The sequence below is a fragment of the Eimeria acervulina genome, genomic scaffold (genome assembly GCF_000499425.1).
Source record: "Eimeria acervulina Houghton genomic scaffold, Eah_scaff419, whole genome shotgun sequence".
Taxonomy (NCBI): domain Eukaryota; phylum Apicomplexa; class Conoidasida; order Eucoccidiorida; family Eimeriidae; genus Eimeria; species Eimeria acervulina.
This window is the reverse complement of record NW_013547333.1, coordinates 1-19,913: the sequence shown is the minus strand read 5'-3', so window position 1 is coordinate 19,913 and position 19,913 is coordinate 1. Positions and strand designations below refer to the sequence as shown.

General features: G+C 54.1%; 3 protein-coding genes across 3 annotated transcripts; 2 read left to right on the top strand and 1 right to left on the bottom strand.

Annotated features, from left to right (window-relative positions):
- Positions 1 to 1,035: 1,035 nt before the first annotated feature.
- On the top strand, positions 1,036 to 10,778 carry EAH_00037690 (hypothetical protein, conserved; the record flags this gene model as incomplete). Its single annotated transcript, XM_013392014.1, has 13 exons — positions 1,036 to 1,735; positions 1,997 to 2,724; positions 3,082 to 3,276; positions 3,402 to 4,500; positions 4,771 to 5,484; positions 5,614 to 5,685; positions 5,835 to 6,008; positions 6,313 to 6,566; positions 6,888 to 9,209; positions 9,352 to 9,489; positions 9,843 to 9,979; positions 10,294 to 10,367; positions 10,657 to 10,778. The coding sequence occupies 13 exons, from the start codon at positions 1,036 to 1,038 to the stop codon at positions 10,776 to 10,778; spliced, it is 6,729 nt and encodes a 2,242-aa protein (XP_013247468.1).
- Positions 10,779 to 15,576: 4,798 nt separating this feature from the next.
- Positions 15,577 to 17,659, bottom strand: EAH_00037680 (OSIGBa0143N19.3 protein, related; the record flags this gene model as incomplete). Its single annotated transcript, XM_013392013.1, has 3 exons — positions 15,577 to 16,732; positions 16,875 to 17,080; positions 17,252 to 17,659. The coding sequence occupies 3 exons, from the start codon at positions 17,657 to 17,659 to the stop codon at positions 15,577 to 15,579; spliced, it is 1,770 nt and encodes a 589-aa protein (XP_013247467.1).
- Positions 17,660 to 19,317: 1,658 nt separating this feature from the next.
- EAH_00037670 (hypothetical protein) lies at positions 19,318 to 19,872 on the top strand (the record flags this gene model as incomplete). Its single annotated transcript, XM_013392012.1, has 2 exons — positions 19,318 to 19,551; positions 19,770 to 19,872. Coding segments are annotated over 2 exons (337 nt in total), but the record flags the coding sequence as incomplete, so codon positions are not given.
- Positions 19,873 to 19,913: the final 41 nt, after the last annotated feature.

Genomic DNA, 19,913 nt, shown 5'->3' with positions numbered 1-19,913 from the left:
AGATAAGTACAAGCAATGCTTCGCCTGCGTTCGGCTGCATGCTAATCTGTATTTTTCTTGCGGGTTATTGCCTTTGCTGGCGGCTTTGTACCTTCATCTATTTCTCAAGAGGTCTTCCTCTACCGTTCTCCTATGCACCTATCACCACATCCATGAGCAAACGCGGCATAGACTCCCCCTTCCAAAGCCCTCTAGAACGGCATTATCATTTCCCCCCCTAGCAGGGTTATTCTAGGCACGAATTCGAAACGAACTCACCAGGGAATGTACTAGTGTATAAATTAAGCCAACACACAAGCAAATGATGAAGTAGGGAAAGAACAATTATATTCAATTCTCGACAAGTAGGAAACCGTAACAGACTGTATCAATCGGAGGCGTCCTCGCAAATGCAAACGACGCCACCCATGTCTTCCTGCAATTCGTGTTTGTCCTTATGAATAGAAATAAAGAACTTCCGCCTTTTAATGCTTGAAGGTGAAAATTTCTCCACATGAACTGTGGGGCCCTCTGGTCTACCCGCCTTCTCTTGTCGGGTCTGCGGCGGACCACCGCCTCTTCCCCAACACAGCAGCCATTCGCAAGTACAACAATAGTAAATTATTAAGTCCATGCAAAATGAATTCAAAGAAATAAAAGTAAATGCAGATTAAATGCGATTGGCCGTGCTGGCGCTTTTCTGGCCTACTCTGCGGGCATTCTGTCTGTGTGTATCTCCTCAACTTCTTCGCCTCTTCAGTAGCGTTTTAAGCGCATTGTAGTGGAGCTGTACATACACTGCTTCAAATTGGTATACACATTAGTAACACCCCAGTCTGAACCCTGAGCCATAAGAGGCCGCCAGCAACGCCGAATAAGACGCCGATGCAGCCAAATGCACTCCCGATGTTGCACTGCAGCAGGGGCTTCCCAGGCGGTCGCAGGCGCAGATGGAACCTCTCACAGTGCCTTTATAGCAGCTGCATATGCATTAAGGCTCTGTGAAGAGAGGCACCGGCAGCAGCAGCAGTGCGCAGCTCCCCCTCAGCTGCAACTATGCCGCCACTCATCCCCAGGCAGCAACAGGGGTCGGCGGGTGCTGTAACCGTAGCTGGCGCTCCACATGCTGCAGCTCAACAGAAGCAGGAACAGCAGCAGGTGCTTCCCCAGCATTCGCAACTGCAGCAGCCGCAGCAGGAGTCATTTGAGCAGCAGCCTCACGCGCAGCGTCAGCTGCAACAGCAGCAGCAACATGCGCAAGGGGCTGCTTTCGGGACATCTGTAGCTGCTGACAATCTTTTGGATTCGTTTGACGTATTTGCCTTCAATGCGCCGAAGACCCCTCAAAGAACAACCCCAAAGAATGCGGCAACAAGTAAAAGGAGGGGCGCTGGGCCCCATAGAAGCAGCACTCCCCTGGCAAAAAGAACCACCTGCAGTCCTTTCAGCCGCACCAACAGCAATCGCGTGGCAGGCAACGGCAGCACAAGCAGCAGAGGAGATTCCGGCAGCAGCAAACAGGACAATACAACCCTTGGTAGCAGCGGAAGCAGCAACAACAACAGCACAAGCAGCAACACGATGAGCGCGAGTGAGTTGCAGAGGGAATCGGAGCTAAGTCCTGGAGTGCGGCTGTCTGTGGAGTGGCTGGAGGAAGCGGAAAGGAGACGTGGATTGAGCAGCGCAGAAGTTGCTGCTGCCTTTCGGTGTCCCCTCTGCCACCAGTTCAGCATGACCTTTCGTTCGGGCCGTTATGGTAGGCTACGAAAGACTATAGAGGATTTGAATACATTTAAATCAAGTGCAGTTCTCTCGGGAAAGCATTCATCTGCAGCCCGCCGTTGCTGCTCGTGCTGCTGCTGTTCGTGTTGGCGGCGGTGCTCCTGCTGGTGCTGTCGTGGTGTCCCTAATGCAGTACTGGCGTTCACGCTTGCTGCTGCTGCTGCATTTGCTGCTTTGCTGCTGCTGCTGCAGTTTCTGCTTTGCCGCTGCTGATGCTGCTGCTGCTGTGTCCCAGGCATGTTTTTGGGCTGCTCTCGATACCCGGAATGCCGGGGGAAGGTGAGCGGCGCAAAGGTAGAGAAGTGGCGGTGCTGCACGGGCAGCAGCAGCAGCAGCAACGGAATTCGTGTCTTCTGCGAGCTTGAGGCCCCACATGCCTTCAGACTGCATGCAGCCGGCTGTACAGACACCGGCATGATGCTGACAGACGCTCTTCCGCGCATCATTCAAATGGCCGCCAAGGCCTATGCAACAAAGCAGCGGCAGCACCAGCAGCAAGAAGACAGCTGCAGCATCCCTGATTTCTTGAGGCCTCTCTCTTGGTTGCCCCGGAGTGACCGCATTAAGTCAGATGAGTCGCTGCTGCGACAATTCAGCGATACAGCCATTGCGCATGCAGTTAGTGTTGAGGGCGTGGGTTCGTGTGTATCCGAGACAGCAACAGCAGCACCTCCACCACCAGCGGAAGCAGCAGCTGCTGGAGCGCGCGTGTGTGAGTTGCGGCTTGGTGAGACTCCGAAGCGTCTCCGTTTTGTGGACTGGTCTAGAGGGTGTCTGGAGGCCCCTGCAGACGGGCTCAAGTACAACGACGGTTGCGTCTTTCTATTGGAAGCGTATCCGTTTGTCCTGCAGGCTGCAGCTTCCGTTTGCGGCTGGGCAGCTCTGACTCCCATCCCATCTCTCACCCTCCGCTTTTTTAAAGAGGTCTGGGGGCCGGGGAAGTTCCTTGTTACTTCGAAGGAAGTAAGACGGCCGCCCTCTGCTGATACTGAGTGTCTCCTGCTGCTGCTGCTGCGGCGGCGGCGGCTCTGGCTGCTGCTGTTGCCGCTGTTCTGGGGCGTTGAGTGGATACTGTGGCCCTTTCGCAGTCGCTGCTGCTGTTGTTGTGGCTGCGTTTGCTGCTATGGCCTCTGCTTCTGCTAGTTTGGTGGTGTGGGCTTTGGGTTGGCCTTACGGGCAGTTGAGGCTGTCTTCAGTCCGAACAGTTTATCAATGCCTGTTTTGCTGCAGTAGCAGCAACACAGGCATTGATGAACTGTAGTGCGGTTTCTGGTGCAGCTGCAGCTGCTGCGATTTTGTTTGCGTTGTTTGTACGTGTAGAGAGCGCTGTACGCCGCCTGGTGGCTGCTACCGCCTCGCCTGCGGCAGCATCTGCTGCCTTTTCAGTGGGAAGGTCTCGCCTACGCGTTGCAGCGGGGAGGTCGTGCGATCATAGGGGACGAAATGGGGCTTGGAAAGACCGTTCAGGCCATTGCATGCATTGCGGTCTACCGACAGTTCCCGTGTCTTATAGTCGTGAGCCTTCGACCCCCTGAACCGTATCGGCTTTCATCCGGATGGCAAGTAAATACGGCATCTGATAGGGGCCTAAATGGCGCACAATGTTGCTGCTGCTTTGGCTGCTGCTGCTGCTTTCCTAGGTACCTGCGTCGATGCGCTTGGCTTGGGCCGACGCGCTGGAGGAGTGGCTGCCGGAGTACAGCGGGCCTCCGAACTTGCGGGTCTTGTTTGCAAGTGGGGATCGTCCGTCTCCAGGGGAGCAGCATTTGATTTGTTTGTCTTCTTTCGAGATGGCTGCCCGGCTGTACGATACTCTCAAGGCGACGCAGTACAAACTTGTGATTGTTGATGAGGCCCACAAGCTCCGAGGCCCAGCTATTCCACGGCCTGCACCCTACACGGCCTCAGAAGCAGCAGCTGCAGCTGCAGCTGCAGCAGCAACGGCATCAACAGCTGCTGCAGAAGTCACAAAACTTTCAGGGGAAATATCAGATGACCGTGCCACCGCAGCCATCCAGTCAGCTGCTGCTGCTGCTAGTACTGCTGCTCCCGGCAGTGAATCCGTAGATTTTCCAACGCCTCAGCAATCCCAGCAGCAGCAGCAGCATCCGTCGCCGCGGTCCCCCCGAAAACAAAAAAACTGGAGACCGCCCGATGGCGGCCAGGAGGTGAACAAGAAGGTCTTAGACCTCGTAAAGGGCAGTCGCCACGCGTTGCTGCTATCGGGCACTCCTTCCGTAAAGTTCCCAGCCGACCTCTTTCCGCTAGTCGATGCTTTGCTGCCGCCGCTAGAGCAGGATGCAGCAGCGGAAAGGAGGCAGCAACAGCTGTTCCAGTGGCGGCAACTCGAGCTGGCCGCTGCTGAGGCAGCGGCTGACACTCATGCCGCTGCTCGTGCTGCTGTTGGTGCTACTGCTGCTCTGGCTGAAGACGCAGAAGCATCGGAGGTGGAAGGAAAAGGGGAGTGCACGGCTCAGACAGCAGGAGGAGGCTGTGTCTCTAGTGGGATCGTTCGATCCCCGTGGTCGGAGGCAACAATGGCGTGGAGACAAGCAGCAGCAACAGCAGCAAACGTTACTGCAGGTGTTCAGGCTGAAGCGTTTGGAGAGCCTTTGGACCCTGCTGTCGTCTCCGTCCCTACGATGCGCGAAAAGGAGACACTTGCCTCCTTTGCGGAGGGGGGACAGGCCCGGCGACGCGTTGGTAACATACTCAGAGAGGAGCGACTGCAGTTTGCTGGTGAGGTCGTGCGAGCCTACCTTCCGTTGCTAGTCCTCCTGCTGCTGTTGCAGCTCGTGCTGCGAATGCTGGTGTGTTCTTGTTGCGTTTTGTGCCCCTGGTTGCGCAGCCAAGCTATTGGCCTGGCCTTCTTGCCTTGGTGGTCGGTTGTCAGTTGTGTGTTACATCCTTTAAGTCTCCGCAGCTCACGCGCTTAGCTATTGTGCAGATTTTCTATGAATGTGTCTTGTAATCGGGGTTCGGGAGAGTGCTGCGTTGGCTGCAACTCAGAAGAGTACTGCTGCTCTTCACGAGCCTTCGGCTCGTGGAGGAGGTTTGGTGCCTCTCTTCGGAGTTGGGAGTTACACTTGCTGCTCACGCGGGCCGTTCTGGTACGCCGACGAAAGACTCTTAGGGACCCGGCCCGAACGGGGCCCCCAACGGGGGACCCCCAGTTGCCCTCACAAAATGCTTCTCAGGGGATATCTCAGGGCAGCACAGAGGGGCCCCCTGGCGAACAAGATGAGTTGCGCTACAGGCAGCACGAAGAGGGACAGAAATCCGTGGAGGAAGGGTATTCTTATTTGCATGCTGCGGGACAGGCTCTTGCAAAGGCTTCCTTGGGAGTCCCCCTGGCTCCCTCGAAGGAGTGCGCGACGCGAGCGGAGAGAGAGGCTTCAGCGGCTGAGTCCGAGAACTCCTTTAAAGCTGTCTCTTTGTCTCCTCTTCAGGGACTCCCGCTATCGGTACAGGAAGTAGAGCACCTTGTGGAGGGACTGCCTTGGGCCTCCCAGGCTTCCGGCGACTGTGACGCGCTCGTGCTGCCGCCCTGCACGCGCATTGTGCAGCTGCTGCTGCTGCACTGCAACAGCAAACTCCTGACAGCCATGGGGGAAGGCCTGCTGCTGCGGAAACCGGCATTCCACTCGTTGCTACGCGAAGCAGAAAGGGCTACTGCAGATTCCTCTGAGAGCAGCAGCGGCGATAGTGACTTTGGCCTGGGCAGTAGGGCTTCTTAATTATGTCCCTTTATCTCCTTTTTTTCCTTTCTCTCTACCGATTTCTTCCTCCTCTCCTACGTTAGCCTCTAGTACACAACTTTCTTGGCTGCCCTGTCTCTGCATTTGCTGTCAGTGAATGTGCCATTTGCTGTCAGTGAATGTGCGTCTGTCTTCTCCATGTTGCTCGACGCTCGCATCTCGCTCTGTGAGGCGCGCCTTGGCCTGTAATTGACCATCTAGCCAGTGCTGTCGCGAATTGTATGCACGCACCGGGCACAAGGCTGAGCTTTTAAGTTACTTCGTTCCCCGTGTGTCTGCTTGCTTGTCTGTGTCTGTGTTGGGGGCGCTGCGCAGTCGTGGGGCCGCCTAGTTCCTCCGACATCGCAGGCATCGCCGCCCAGTTAACGCGGCGGCCCCCTGCAACGCCCGCCGAGCGCGCGGGGCTTTGCAAAGTCCTGTCTGCTGCGGATTGGCTGCACGAAAAGTTCTTGAGAGACACATCGTTTGTCTCATCCTGGCCCGAAGACGGTGCTGAAGGTTCGTCTTTAATAAACATCCGTTCTCACTCCCTGCAACCCAAGAAGATCCATGGGGATTTAACGCGAGACGTTTGGCCATGTTAAGAGACGTAAAGGACTTTCTTTGCCAGAAAGCCCGCATGCATGCGCTTAGAGAAACGAATGGAATGCATGGCCCCACCTAGTTTTCCGTGCGAAAAGATGAGCGACCAAGCAGAGGCACGCGAAAAAGAGGAAGCATGCCTGTCGGCGGATTTACTCCGAAAGGAAAAAAAGGGGAGTGAGGGTGTGGGGTTTCAGTGATGTCTTTGCAGAGGCGCCGCCGAAAGTTGTGGTCTTTGCCCACCACCGACGCGTGTTGGACGCTTTGGCGGCTAGGCTCAGGGAACTGCGCTTGGGGTGTATGAACACTGCGGGGCAATTATCTGAGGGAACGCGCAGGCGCCACGGTTTCGTGCGCATCGATGGGACAGTCCCTGAGGAGGAGAGAAGGAGACGACGCCGCCTCTTTCTTAAGGACCCGGCATGCACGGTGGCGCTTATTTCAATTACTGCATCTTCACACGGGGTATGCCGCTGCTCAGGGCTGCGCTTAGGTGAAGGCCTTTTTGGGTTGACTCACTAGGCAGTCGTAAGGCGCCTCGCAAGGAGACGGCAAACTTCTGGCCTGCCTCCATCTTATGTGTTTTAGGGCTTTTGGGGTTTGGAATTAGCTTTCAGGCTGTTGGTTCTTTTGCGGCTAGGTCAACGTTTGTCGTTGTTGCTGCTGCTGCTCCCAGCTGCTGTCACAAGAAACAGCCATCAGCGGCTATAGAAGCAGCAGCAAGGGAAACATATTGTACGCACATCACATTTCTGGCGTAAGTGTTGCGCTTCCTTTGTGCTGCAGTTGGACTTTTCCGGGGCCTCTGTTTGTGTCTTCCTGGAATTGCTGCCGCAGCAGCACGAGCTGTTGCAGGCAGAGTCGCGCCTGCACCGTAGAGGCCAGCGGCGGGTGGTGACGACGTATTTCTTGCTGAGTCGCTGTGACCCTTCTGAAGCAGCTCCTTGCAATGGATCTTCACAAGAAGCTGTCTATGCCTCCTCCCCAGTCTCCTGCCCTGTCTCTCGCGACCCGCTCAGTGAGACAACAGTGGCTGGAGGCGGACAGGAGGAGACGGATAACCCGTCTGCAGAAGAAGGGGAGGAGTTGTTGCTGAACGCTTCTCCCTCCCGGCCCCTCAGCTGCCCCAGCAGACTCAGCGGGCAGTCCTTCCCTGCCTGCTTCTCCAAAATAGGGACACAGGCCAGCAGCAGGGAGTTCCGCAAGGAGTTAAGAAAGTGCTGCCTCCAGCTCTTGCAGGAGGCCGAGGCGGTCGAAGAAGCTGCCTGGCACAGAATTCGGTATCAGTCCGCTTTGGTGCAGCGCACCATAGACGGACCACTCGCTGCGTTATCCCAGATTGGGGAGCAGCAGCAGGAAGCACAGCAACAGCAGCAGTGGCAGCCGCAGCAGGAAGAGAGCCTGACTTCTGTATGCAGCTCGAGCCAAGAAGACGAAGATGACAGGCCCGCGGCCAGCGACAGTCAGCAGCAGCATCAACTGCAGCAACAGCTGCAGCAAAAGGAGGGTCCTCCTGAGGGTCTCTGCACCTCTGGCGTGTATATGTGGTGCTGCGACAGCCATCCCGGAGATCAAAATGGCATCATCTTGCCAACTGCACCTACAGGAAGGGGCGAGGGTGAAGGTAATAGCGAAACCGCTCTGCTGCGGTCTCCTCAGCAGCTGCCAAAACCCACAGTGTGGCCGCCTTTGAGGAACCTAGAGGAGCCTTTGGTTGTGGCAGTGTCTAGAGGTGTCCGGTTTCGTATCTCAAGGTACACCCAGCGCCTGCATGCGTTTACAGGTGCCGCACCCGTCCCGTTGGGTGTCTCCTTCTCTCCTGCTGAGTTGGGCACAGCTAGCTTGTCACATAGTGTTGCGGGTGCGCAGCAGCAGCAGGAGGATCTGCATCAAAAAGGCTGGCGGCAGCAGCTGCTGTTCCAGCTGCAAAATGGTTGCATGCAGTGTCCGGAGGGGGAAGTGGTACGGTGTGTCCAGGAGGCGGCTCGAGAGTACTTGAGCCTTTTCCGTTTGCTGTCGTCTTTTGAGCAGCGCCGAGTGAGAGAGACTACTTGGACGGTGGAGAACCTGCAGATGTACATACGCCATCGCCACCGCGCGCAGCAACAAAGCAGCGGAAGAGTAGACTCCCTCTTAGGGTCAGATCTTCATGAGGAGGGAAGCCCAAGGAGCGCTGCTAAGCAGGAGCAGCAGGCGACAGCTGCACCGGCAGTACTGATGCCACGCCACACAACGGACCCCCTTCTGCTTCTCCAGTCAGCAGCAGCAACCCAGCAGCAGCAGCAACAAGAGTTGCAACAGCTATTCTCTTGTATTGAAGGGGAGGAGATGGCTGGTGGAGTACTGCAGCCAGGAACTGTCCCGCTTGGTTTGAGCAGCAACAGCAGCAGTGACATGATGCAGAGCACCAACGCCAGCAATAGCCGGTCATCGGAGGCAGATGAAGACATCCCTTCCGGCATTGTCTCCTCGCGGTACTTCTCAAGCCAAGCTGCATTGTTTCCCAGGGCTCTTGGTCCGGTGGAGGGGTTTGCACTCTCAACTGCTAGCACTAAACCGCCAGGTGGCCCTATATCTTCTCTTGAAGATAGAGAGAGCCGCCGTCATGTGGTGCTGGTCCCTGTTATTCTCAGCACCCCAAAGGCAGCTGGGGGTAATGGCGGGGCGGGGGCGGCGCCTAAACATCTGCAACCTTTTTCTCTGGAGTTGCAAAAGGTACTATGTGTCTCTTGCATGCAGCCGATCTCAGCTGTCAGCACAACGCGCACTTTCTTGCGCGTCGAGGTGTTCGAAGATACCCAATCATGTGGCGCTCAGGGGCAGTTAGCTAGGATAAGCGGGATGGATGCAGAAGACGGAAACACGAGAGAGAGATCGCTCGTCCCTGCTTCCGCGCATCCAACAGAACCGAGTGCAGAAACGCAGATGTTTTGTGCAGCACCAGGCGGGCCGAAGAGAAGGTCCGAAGTCATGACGGCTCCGCAGAACTTTGCAAATGATTCCAAGCAGCAGTGGCTCATTCGATGCTGTGAACAGGACCTCACGTGCAGCGGCCGCTGCTCCGACGCCTACACTGCGAGGAGGCGGAGGCAGGCACTGAGGAGGCAGGTGCGCTTGGTCTCTTGGTGGAGCGCAGCCCCCCGTTTTTGCAATTGTTTTGCAATTGCTGCAGCTACACAGCTCAGGCTCATGCTGCTCTGCTTGCTGTCTGCTGCTTAGCTGGGCACAGTGCTTGCGTGCGTCCCATCAGGTGGAAAGACATGATCAAGGCGTCTGCAGCAACTGCAGGTTGGATTGTTGGGAACTGCTGATGGCCTTAAAAATGTTGCATGCAGCAGGAGAGCCCCAGTGGCGGGTTGAGGAGGAAGTGGTTCGTCTTGCCCCCAGCGTGAGTGCGTGGGTTTGGTGTACGGTTTTCTGCGGGGAAGGGTGTTATAATGAGTCTCAACACTGGATTATTGCTTACCACTGTGAGTTTTCGTATTTCGGTTTGCATCTTCGCGCGATTACAACTACAAACACAGGCCAGAGGGAGCTAGTGGGGCGGCAAGGTTGATGCTTGGGGTTAGTAGTTCGGTACAACGGTTTAGGGTTTGAGCAACGGAATTTGCATGCGTTTTTCCCGTGGATTTTCCTATGCGGGGTCAAACGAGAATTATTCCTGTATCCGAAGGCAATTGCGTGAAGGAAGTTTCATGCGTATTTTCCACTGCTTGTTGGTTTTGTTGCTTGGGCATTTAGTTCCGCAGGTGGCCATCTCTCATTCGAAAGCTTGCACGCCACCTCACAGCAAACTGCGCCTGGGAGGCGGACCACAGGCAACCCGTGAAGGAGGGTGGAGGCTTGGCGACGGTGGACGCTGTGCAGACTCTCTGCAAGTGAGCAAAGGGTTCAAATATTTGTACTGTTTAAAGCAGCCACTCAGCCGTTGATCTCACTCCTTAACCGCATTTCCTGCAACGTAACTGTGTAAGCAGTACATGCAGGTGTTCAGACTCAACACCTTTGTAGGACTTGAGTACCCAAGTCGAAATTACGTATCTCGGAACAACCAAAAGAGAAGAATTCACCTTCAAGTTTCAGAAATTTTCAGACAGGCGATTTATCACTGAGCTCATTCCTTGTGTTTACCCACACAGCATGCGGGTATCTGCACCTGTTTGCCTTTGGATCTGTTTATTTACGCCTGCAGAGCATGTCATCTGGAGAAGACCATTGAAGAAAGGAGACGGCGGAAACGCCGTTTCATTGACACGAATCCTGGAAGTACTACTAACTCCTAAGTGCCCCATTCCAGCAGGGGCTTGACTGCCAACTCCATGCAGCCACAACCATACTTGTTTTCCTCAAAGCCCCCTTTTTTACGTGTTTACTTCTGCCCAGGTATAGGGATGCACACGAGCACTTTTGGTTGTTTGCTGGAAGACGGACCCACCCGTCCGCTTTCAGGGGTTTTCTTGTTCAAGCATGCGAAATGCGCTTGATAGGCGTGTACAGGCCTGTTTTCAACTGATTGTCTTGCGCTGATATTTGTTTTGGTTGGACTCGAGTATAGGGGAGCAACAGGGGAACAACGCTCGCTGCAGTGCAAAGAAGAACTGTTTCTGGATATGCGCAGGGAACGAACTGCAAAGGATGCCTAAGGTGAATATTGCGGAAACGGAATCTGAGAAGTGAAAAAAAAAACAAATATCTTGATTGTGCTGATTCAATTTAATTTGGTGCAATTTGGAAGGCGTGATTCAACGGGTACTCATTGCTGCAAAAAGGTTCGGCAGTTGCGAGTTCAGTTGCTACCCCGTTGCATTGAGAATGGATTTAATATAATTGACGAGAAGCACCAGGGCTACTAAGTGGTTTCATAGACCAGTTAGTTGGCGTATATTGACGCTTGGAATTTGCGCAAACTGGCAGTCAGCAGATGTGAACATGTCACGGTAGTCGATGAGCTGAGCAGGACCATACGAATCGTTTCTCGGCTTTGGGTACGGGGCACTGCAGCACCGAATTTATTTTTAGCAGCCTAATACTGCCATACTCTTGGGTTTGAAGATAGTGCTTGTTTAAGGTGGCGCCTAAGTTCTGTTGCGTGGTGCAGTTTCACAGGGATAAAGTGTTGCTCACGTCCTCAGTAATTTTTGACTCACTAGGCAGAGCGCCATAGCCCTAGTGGTTAAAATTTAAATTTTCACATGGTTTAGTTTCCCACGTTTCTCCTTGCGGCTCTCTCTTTGTTAACTGTTAGCAGATCAGAATCCGCAGGCCGTGTCGGCGTTGGCGCGGCTGGGGTGCGTTACTCCTGCATCGAGCCGCAGGAACCCCGATCCCCTAGGCGCAAGTGGCAGTCAGACAGCCAGATTTGATTGATTTTGAAGCGTGGTCCCGATTCTTAGGCAACTAATTTGCCGTTTGCTCCATCAGCCTTCACGTTCTGACGCGTTTCACATCCACGAGCAGTCGGCATTGACTCAACGTCAACGTGGGCGCTACGAGTGTCCGTCAGTTTACTGCGCATCTGCTTTTTCCATATCCTCAAGAGGAAGAAAATGCCACTCAAAAAATTCGGAGAAAAGCTTAAAAGCTCCTTCCATCACCTATCGCCAAAAAGCAAGAAGCACGATGAGGCAGCAGACGGTGACCTCTCTCCGTGCAGCCTGCCAACTGTTGCAACATCTCAGCAGCAGCCTGTTCAACAGTCTGCCCCACCAATCCAGCAAATCTGCAGTCCTAGTCTAAATTGTGCAAACGCAACCAACAAATTAGCTGAAGACAAACCCCCCGTGGGAACCCTCGACCAGCCCAAGGCACAGGAGGTCCCCGAATCCATGCGCATTCAAACCCCCGTGCCTTCACCTGCTGTTATTGAACCAGCTTCTTTGCCCCCCGATGATAAGGAGGTCAACTACAGTCCATGTGGGTGCGAAATTGCCACCCCCAGATGGCAAGTAAACGAGTGCATCTTCCCAACTATGTACTACCTCATCAAAACCCACAACAGAGATCCAATAACTCAGAGCGTCCTACTCGTCAACCCTTCAAAAAGTGACAAGGTTAGTTTACGATGATTCACCAACGACAGCATTAGTCAATTTTGGAGTGTGGTGTTTCTTCCCCGATAGACTAACTCAAATTCCCAACTCGCGGACAATACACGATGCAGCTCGGTCAGCAATTACCAAACTAGAGTGAGGCATGCAACTATTCGCAGTGCCATTCAACCGAGAGGTGCTTCTCTCCTGCGAAACTCCGCAGACTTTCAATCTCCGCCTCTCCGGAGGCCACAATGCCGCTCTCGAGAATGAAACCGCAAGCATCGCAGGTAGTTATGTGGAGCGGGTGAACGTCACATTTACCCCCGTACGTAATTAAGCCGTAAATTTACCGTTCACTTGGTCGCTAAGATTAAAGAGGCTGGCTGGAGCCAGTAGCTGCCAATAAAACCCTGTCGTAACGCGTTCGTTGCGTAAACCGTTCCGCTCCGCAGGTGAATGAAACGGAGGATTTGTATATCGACCTGCTCCACGGAGGCAACTTGTATGACAAGATTCGAGTGCAGAGCCAGCTTCTGTAAAGCTGAATCCTATCCCTCCTCTGCTACAGCCTGCCAGCTGAACTAGTTGCGAAGATCCCTAGTACCTGAACTAGGACCGATACCTAGTACCCTACACCGTCCGACGATGTGTTACCTAGCGGGCGAAACTCTACATCCAACTTTGAAAAATATTTGTTTTGTTAAAAGAAAAGCATTCATTTTAGATTGACTGCACAGTTCCCATTGTTGCCCGTTAATGGACAGACCTGTTCAGTCACAGAATGGCCTCGTGTAAAGTTCACCCTAGAGATCACGCACATTACCATGAACGCAGGCAATACATCACAGATTCGTATCCTTCCCATATCCTATGGCTCGCACCGCACCTCAGCAGCGTACTGAGTCCTTGAACTCAAGAAGTTCAACTTCGCAGGATTGATAAACCCCTAGGGAATTAAAACGACCAGCACATGCAATGCAACGAGTTGGCCACCGTGGCACACATGACTGTGCCAAGCAAATGAACTGTCACAAATGCAAATGTCCTCACTCTGCAGCTATCCCATGAGCCGACTCGAAGCAAGCTGCACAATAAACCCCCAACTTAACACAAAGCATTACCCAAAGCATTACCCTAGATTCTGCCTCTTCCTCTTGGCGCTCGCACAAAGGCTACAAAACTCATCAACCTGCCAGCCCAGGAACCCCTAATGCGAATCACGAAAAAGCACCCAAGGAGACACTTAGAATAACCCTACAATATACAGTAATCAGCCTACTTCCGCTGTTACTGTATACGCATGATCAACCCAGAGAACGCATGCGTAGATGTTGGCCAAGTTGCTCAACAGAAAGGATACGATGCAGGTAGCCCTGGCCAACTACAGTCTAGCCAAAAGTGATTCCCTTCAGATATCTAAACAAAAGCTCATCCTCCATTCGTTGCATGATTGAATGCACCGTTAGACACCGCAGACTGCTTGGTTGCTGCCCAGGTGTGTCTGTCGCTACCGAGAAGCCACTGTCAAAACAGATAGCAACGCAAATCCGAACTGTATGGACCACCCCAATGTCCCCCCAGGATCCAGCAGCTTCTCTATAGCCACCGTCTTTCTGACACATATAGATAGCTTATTATACTCCCAAAACCGGCGAAGATGTATTCACGCCATCCGCTACTTGACAGCCAATCCCCCGGCAGTTCGCCGCCTGCCTCAGGAAACCGTCACAGGGGCCATCGCGTCGTTGTTCGAATAGGTACAGCCAACACGCGGATGGTCACAACGGGGTAGATAGAGAATGAGACGACGGAGACTGCCGAAAGCAACAAAAACGAAGCAAACCCCCTCATCAATACGCCTTTGTGGATGAGGGGGAGCGCTCACATCTTGAATCCGCCAGATGACAGGTATAGGGCTCAAGACTGAGCCTACAAAGTCTTGAACAGAAGAACGCGGGCAATTTGCCCTGTAGACACGCCGAATAGCTGCTGCTCCTGTTGTGCTGCTGCTGAGCCCACTTGTGCCCATCATGTGGAATAGAATTTTGGACAAAAATGCCCAAATAGCAGCCGGCCGCTGCTTCGCCTACGATAAGCGCAGACCTCGGATAAGCGCCACCCCGAACTGAATACGGTCCCGTTGCTCTCCCGAGGCTTTCAGCTAGCCATACAGGGTTGGCCCCAATTGTAATGGGTTCCCATTTGACCGTTATCGCCTTCATTTAGGCGACCCAACTCGGCAGCAAACACCTTAAGGTGTCGTAAGAAGGCCACTGTTGACTCCAGCTAGCCCAAAGAAAAAAATACCCGACAGCGACGGAACAGCAACGCCGTCTGAGCAGAGCTGGCGCCCGTATGATTTGGCGCTCAGCTTTGAGAACACTGGGTCCACTGGGAGCCGGTGAGGGCGCGGTGGCGAGGCGAGAAAATCTTAAGAGGGTTTCTGTTGCGGAGAAGATGGTACAATTGGGTTCGTTAGTAGGCGTTTAACTTGTGGATGTGGCTCCACCATAAGCCGTCACAGCCCATGACGCACGGGCTCCGTTCTCTTATTTCTGCAGCAGTGCCACATACTGCAAGCCAAGACAGCGGGTCATGAGAGCCACACAGGGGAAGCAGTTTCGCGTCTCACGCCAACCGTCCAGTACAGATGGGGCGGCGGCGTGTAGGTTCGGCAGTCGAATAAGACAAAATGACAGAAAGGTGGAGGTGGAGAGAGGGAAACAGCTTCAGAAATCAGAAAACACCGGAAGAGCTGCAGCTACCCCAAACAGCGCACGACGAGAATTTCCAATCACCTTGCCGGCACCAGGACAATGGGACGCGCAGGCGTGAAGGGAGCAGAAGGCAACGGGAGAGCCATGGGAGGGAGGGGCAGAGGGAAGGCGCACATGGGCGCGGCTTGGCCTCCCTGAGCCCACTTGTCAGAGAAACCGTGTGTTGGTGAGTGAGCTTCAGGGACTAAACATCGACCGCAAATACATCCGCCGCAGTAAATACATCCTACACCCTTTTAACTGACTGCACCCAATTGCATCATATCAGAGACGAAGACTTGCACTGCAGCTGCTCCCCTCCGGGAGCAACCGTCCCCCAGCCCACCTACATACACCTAGACGAGGAAGCAAATCATAGGCTGAGTGGACAACACCAAGCGGGCAAGTCATCACAGCGCTGTGGAGTTTGTGTCCAGAGGCGTCATTACGCCGCGCCACAACTCGACACAACAGAAGATAAAGAGAGAATGAAAACTGAGAGCAATCCGCGGTGAGGAGAATGGTATTAGCAGCACGCTCCTCCTGTCTGCCTTTCTGGATTCGACGCAGATTATAACCAACCGTCTTCCAAAACAGAGGAGGAGCAGCACAACCAAGGGCAAAAGAATTCACCACTATAACCGTGGTGGAGAAACCCCGACCCAGGACGCGCGCAGCCTTCAGAGGTCACGGGACCTCAGCAGTCAACACGTCTCTCAAGCCGTTCATAGGGCTTGCTAGCTGCAACTCTTCGTCGCTAGCTGCTGTAGTCATCTTGTCCTCCGTCTCCATCCCAAACCCGCCGCACATCGACAGACTGTCTCTGCTATTACAGCGGGATGTGGGTGCAAAACTGTTACTGGGGGACATAGCAGCCTCCTTTATCATGACGTCCCCCTCTTGAAGTAGCAACAGTTGCTGTTGCTGCCGCAAAAGCAGCAGCTGCTGCTGCTGTTGCTGTTCCAGCAGCAACTGCTGCTGTTGGTGGTATTCCCGCAGCAACAGCAGCTGCTGCGCACGTATCAACTGGCGATGGTGTTGATGCTGCAGTTCCATGAGTCGTTCTTGGCTACACAACCGACTCTGCAGCTTCGGTGTTGCCTGCTGCTGCTGAATTTGAGCCTCGACCATGAGGCGCGTCTGCTGCAGGGCCTGACGCTGCTGCTGCTCGTATGCGCCTACGTATTGCTGGCCACAGCTCTGCCACTGCTGCTGGATATTAGACCTCACCATGGCCCCCTCTTGCGAGAGCACTTCGGTTCTTTGCAAGCACTCCATGTTCCTTTCTTGCTGCTGCTGCTGAGTAGGGGCCGCTGCCCCCCCAGAAACAGCAGCAGCTGCTACTGTGCCTGCACCAGTGCACGACCCTGCTGGCAAACGTGGTGGCCCGGCTTCAGGAGTCGTCGACACCGTAGAAGCAGTTGAAACCGCCACTAAACCCCGAGAGCACTGCTGCTGCTGTTGGTGCTCCTGCTGCTGCTGCTGATGCTGCACCAGTGCACGTGACTGCACCTGCTGCAGAGCAGGTGTTACTACGTCGAGGGACGACCGCTGAACCTTTGAACAACAGTCTGGGCTGGAAGAGTCTATACCACCAGGCACTGCATCAGGCGCACCCACATGTTGCTGTGGCTGTTGCTGCTGTTGCTGATGCGCCTCCGCAGGAAGTGCGTTTGAGACGGGCCGCTTGGGGCAGGCGAGGAGGACTGTGCTCCGGTACACCGCATACTCCTCCTTCGAAACCGTCAAGTCAAACTTCACCAGTTTAAGGAATGCCAACTCCAAACGGTTCAACTCAGTCAGCCCCACTCCCCCCACTCTTGCATAGTACCTGTTGCTGTACCTGCATGCATGAGCACACACCGGAAGCCCCAGGCCTTTAGCACTCGCCATTTGCACACCTGGCACTGCTCTACCTGATGCTGCTGCTGAAGCTGCTTCCACCACTAAAGCTGCTGCTGCTACTGCTGCCATGGTCACCGCACCGCACGTCCTCGACGAACTTCACCCCGACGACGCTTGCAGCCAGCACAAGTCTGTGGATATTCAGGGCGTTGATCTTGATGTGGTTGGCTCGTATGACGCGATCAAGGTAAATGAGGGCAAAGACGAACACCTCCTCCGAACAACGGAAGTGTCGATACAGCCGCGGGATGTATGCAGCAATCGATGTTGCCGGCGGACAGATGGACTGAAACAGTACAAACTTACCACAGACGAGCGATGAGCACAAGCACTCCAACGGCTAAGTACACGTCATGTGCACGCACGCACGCGTACAAACAAATGCAAGACGCAGCGCCATACACGAACACGCACGCGTACACAGCAGCAGCGGCAGCATAGCATAGGACGAGCTTACGTCAAATCGTGTAGCCACACTCGGCCGTCGACACGGCTCATCCCCGCAAGTCGCCAGTTGCTCCATTAGCAACGACATCTTCTCAACAAACAGCGGACCGGCAGGCAACACGCCTTCCTCTCCCCCGCAGGCAGAATAGCCCTTCTGCTGCGGCTGCTGGGGCTGCTGACGATGTTCCTGCTGCTGCTTGCATATGCCTCGCCCCTGCTCCTGCTGGAGTTCCTGTTCTCGCACTTCAACTTGCTGTCGAAAGACTTGCTGGTGCTGGTGCTGCAGCAGCAGTTGATGTTGTTGCTGGAGCATATGCTGCTGCTGCAGCAGTTCTTGCTGCATTAAAAACTGGTCCTCCGTACAACCACATTTGATCGCTCCGTCCTGGGGCGCTATTTGCACAACCGAAGCCTCCATCCTCGCCGCAAAGGTGCACCAGGTGCCGTCGTAAGTTCAGACAGAGACGATCAGCAGTGGGAATGAGGAATGCCCCGATAGCCGCATGGGAGCAGCTGCTGCACCCAGCGCCAAACTATGCTCAACCTGAGTGGCCTTCGTCGAGGTGTTGCACCGAACAACTGGACCTAACAACACCGACCAGTGAACAGGGCCTCAAGATACAGCAGTCCCGAGAGCAGGAAGGGGAGAGAGCATGGTCACCGCTGCCCGTCGGAATCGCGAGTACGCAGATATGGCTTGCCCACGCATTAGCTGTTCTTCTACGACCTAACAGATGCTAAACACTGTCCACCCATGCGCTGGCGACTTACGCAGGCCTAGCCACCTTCTCGGCGTACCGCCGTCCCCCTAAACGCCTTAAAGCTTTACTTCTACCGCTGTGACGATATTCAGCCTTGACAAACGACCATAACAACGCATTTGAGTATCGCAAAGCAGACCCCTAATGCTGCACAATAAAGCCGTGTAGCCAAATGCGTCCCTGGGCTGCTGCCAGAGGTTGCTGCTCTGTTGCTCCCACAGAAGGGCAGAGGAGAGGAGGACCTAAAAAGACCCGCCTAGGCCTCCAGCATGGGTACAACGAAAGCAGAATCGCAAAAGCAAGACGCCTATGAAAAGAAGAGACCTAAACAGGTGTCACCCGCAGACATGCGAAGGGGCAGAGGGGGAGGCGACCAAGGGCCCGCGGCAGACGTTAGAATATGAACGGAATCGACCCATACAGCTAAACACGCCCACAGGTTCCAGCAGATAGCCATTAAAGGGGCAGATTCAATTCAACTACAGCCATAGATACATGCCCCTGGTGTAGCTGCTGCAGAAGGCAGCACGCCAAAGCAGCACTGTGCGCCATCGAGTGTGCGGAGGCGCTGTTCTGGGGGCAAGAACGAGGGGAGGGGAGTGGGGGGCTGCACCGAAAGCAAACCAACTGTAGCTCTGAAACATATAGTTTTCTTTTTACAATTGCTCCTGAACCGAGGTGAATACGCTCACCCTCTCACGAGAAACTGCTCCCCCATCCTGGGTATACGAAATGGTGGGCTCCGAGAGACGCGGTGCTAGAGGCGAAAGTGTACTGCGCATAATTTGATGCTACGTGGCTAGCAAGTATTTCTAATTTTGCTAATTTCCCTACCAGAATGCCGTTATGTAAGGCAATGCATGGCACTGACGTAGAACAAAGAGATCACCATTCCCCATAAGCCTTGCAGCTTCCCTAGCAGAACCTGCCGAGTGCAAAGTCTAGTATGGTGTGTCTGAAGGTGGTTGTTGCGTGTACTTCCACTTTCTGGTGGGTTGACTACTAAGGGACAAGTTACGTGTTTAACGATTGTCTACAATGTTAGCCCATGCATTGTAACATCCTCGAGGGACGTGTAATGGTCCTCTCTCTAGGCAAGCAGCTGCAGGAACTGTTACTTGGCCCTAGTAGGCAGTCTGCAAGCAAGCAGAACAACAACACTTCTCTACAGTGTTAGTGCAAACAGCAGGAATGGGTTTGGTTGTGAGTGCATGTGAAGATGCCGTGCAGCGCAAGCTGCAGCGAGGTGCGTTGCAAGTCGTGCCAAACTGCCTCCTCTCCCACAGTCCCAGGCCCTTCGGCCAGTGTACGCACAATGTCTCGGGACTGGAGAGGAGGTCAGCCCTTTTTGCGGAGCACTTACCCTAAGCGTTTTGGCTCTATCGAAGCTCAAGACGGTCCCCCGATATGGTCGAGGGCTCTCCTTACACTTGATATCACAACATCATTCATCGGGACAGGTGCGAGCAACGAAGCCCACTCCAACAGCAGGGCGGGCTGTGGCATAACAGTCACTAGCGCCGAAGGTACTTTTCAGTACGAAGAACACGTAAGGGAATTCCCCAAAGTCTTTCGGAAAACATCATCCTTTTTGTTCTCATGCTTCATGGAGATTGACAAGACCTACCCTGTGGCAGGGAGGCCACCAGCGGTTTGAAGTCTTGTTGCGCTGGCAGCAGCCCACTCTATATACTCCATCCAAGGGGAAATGTCTTTAGAGGACACAGCAAAAGTGCCTCTGCAGAATATGGGTGGTGCGACGCGCAGGCAGTGGTGTTTCTCTACAGTTGTACTTCCGTCTTTGAATTGCGCCCGAAGAGCCACAGTTGCTATTTTCATCGTCACTATTACAAGGAGAGGAATGACAGGGGTGATGATATCTAAGCAAGGGTTTCCGGTGCATTCATTATT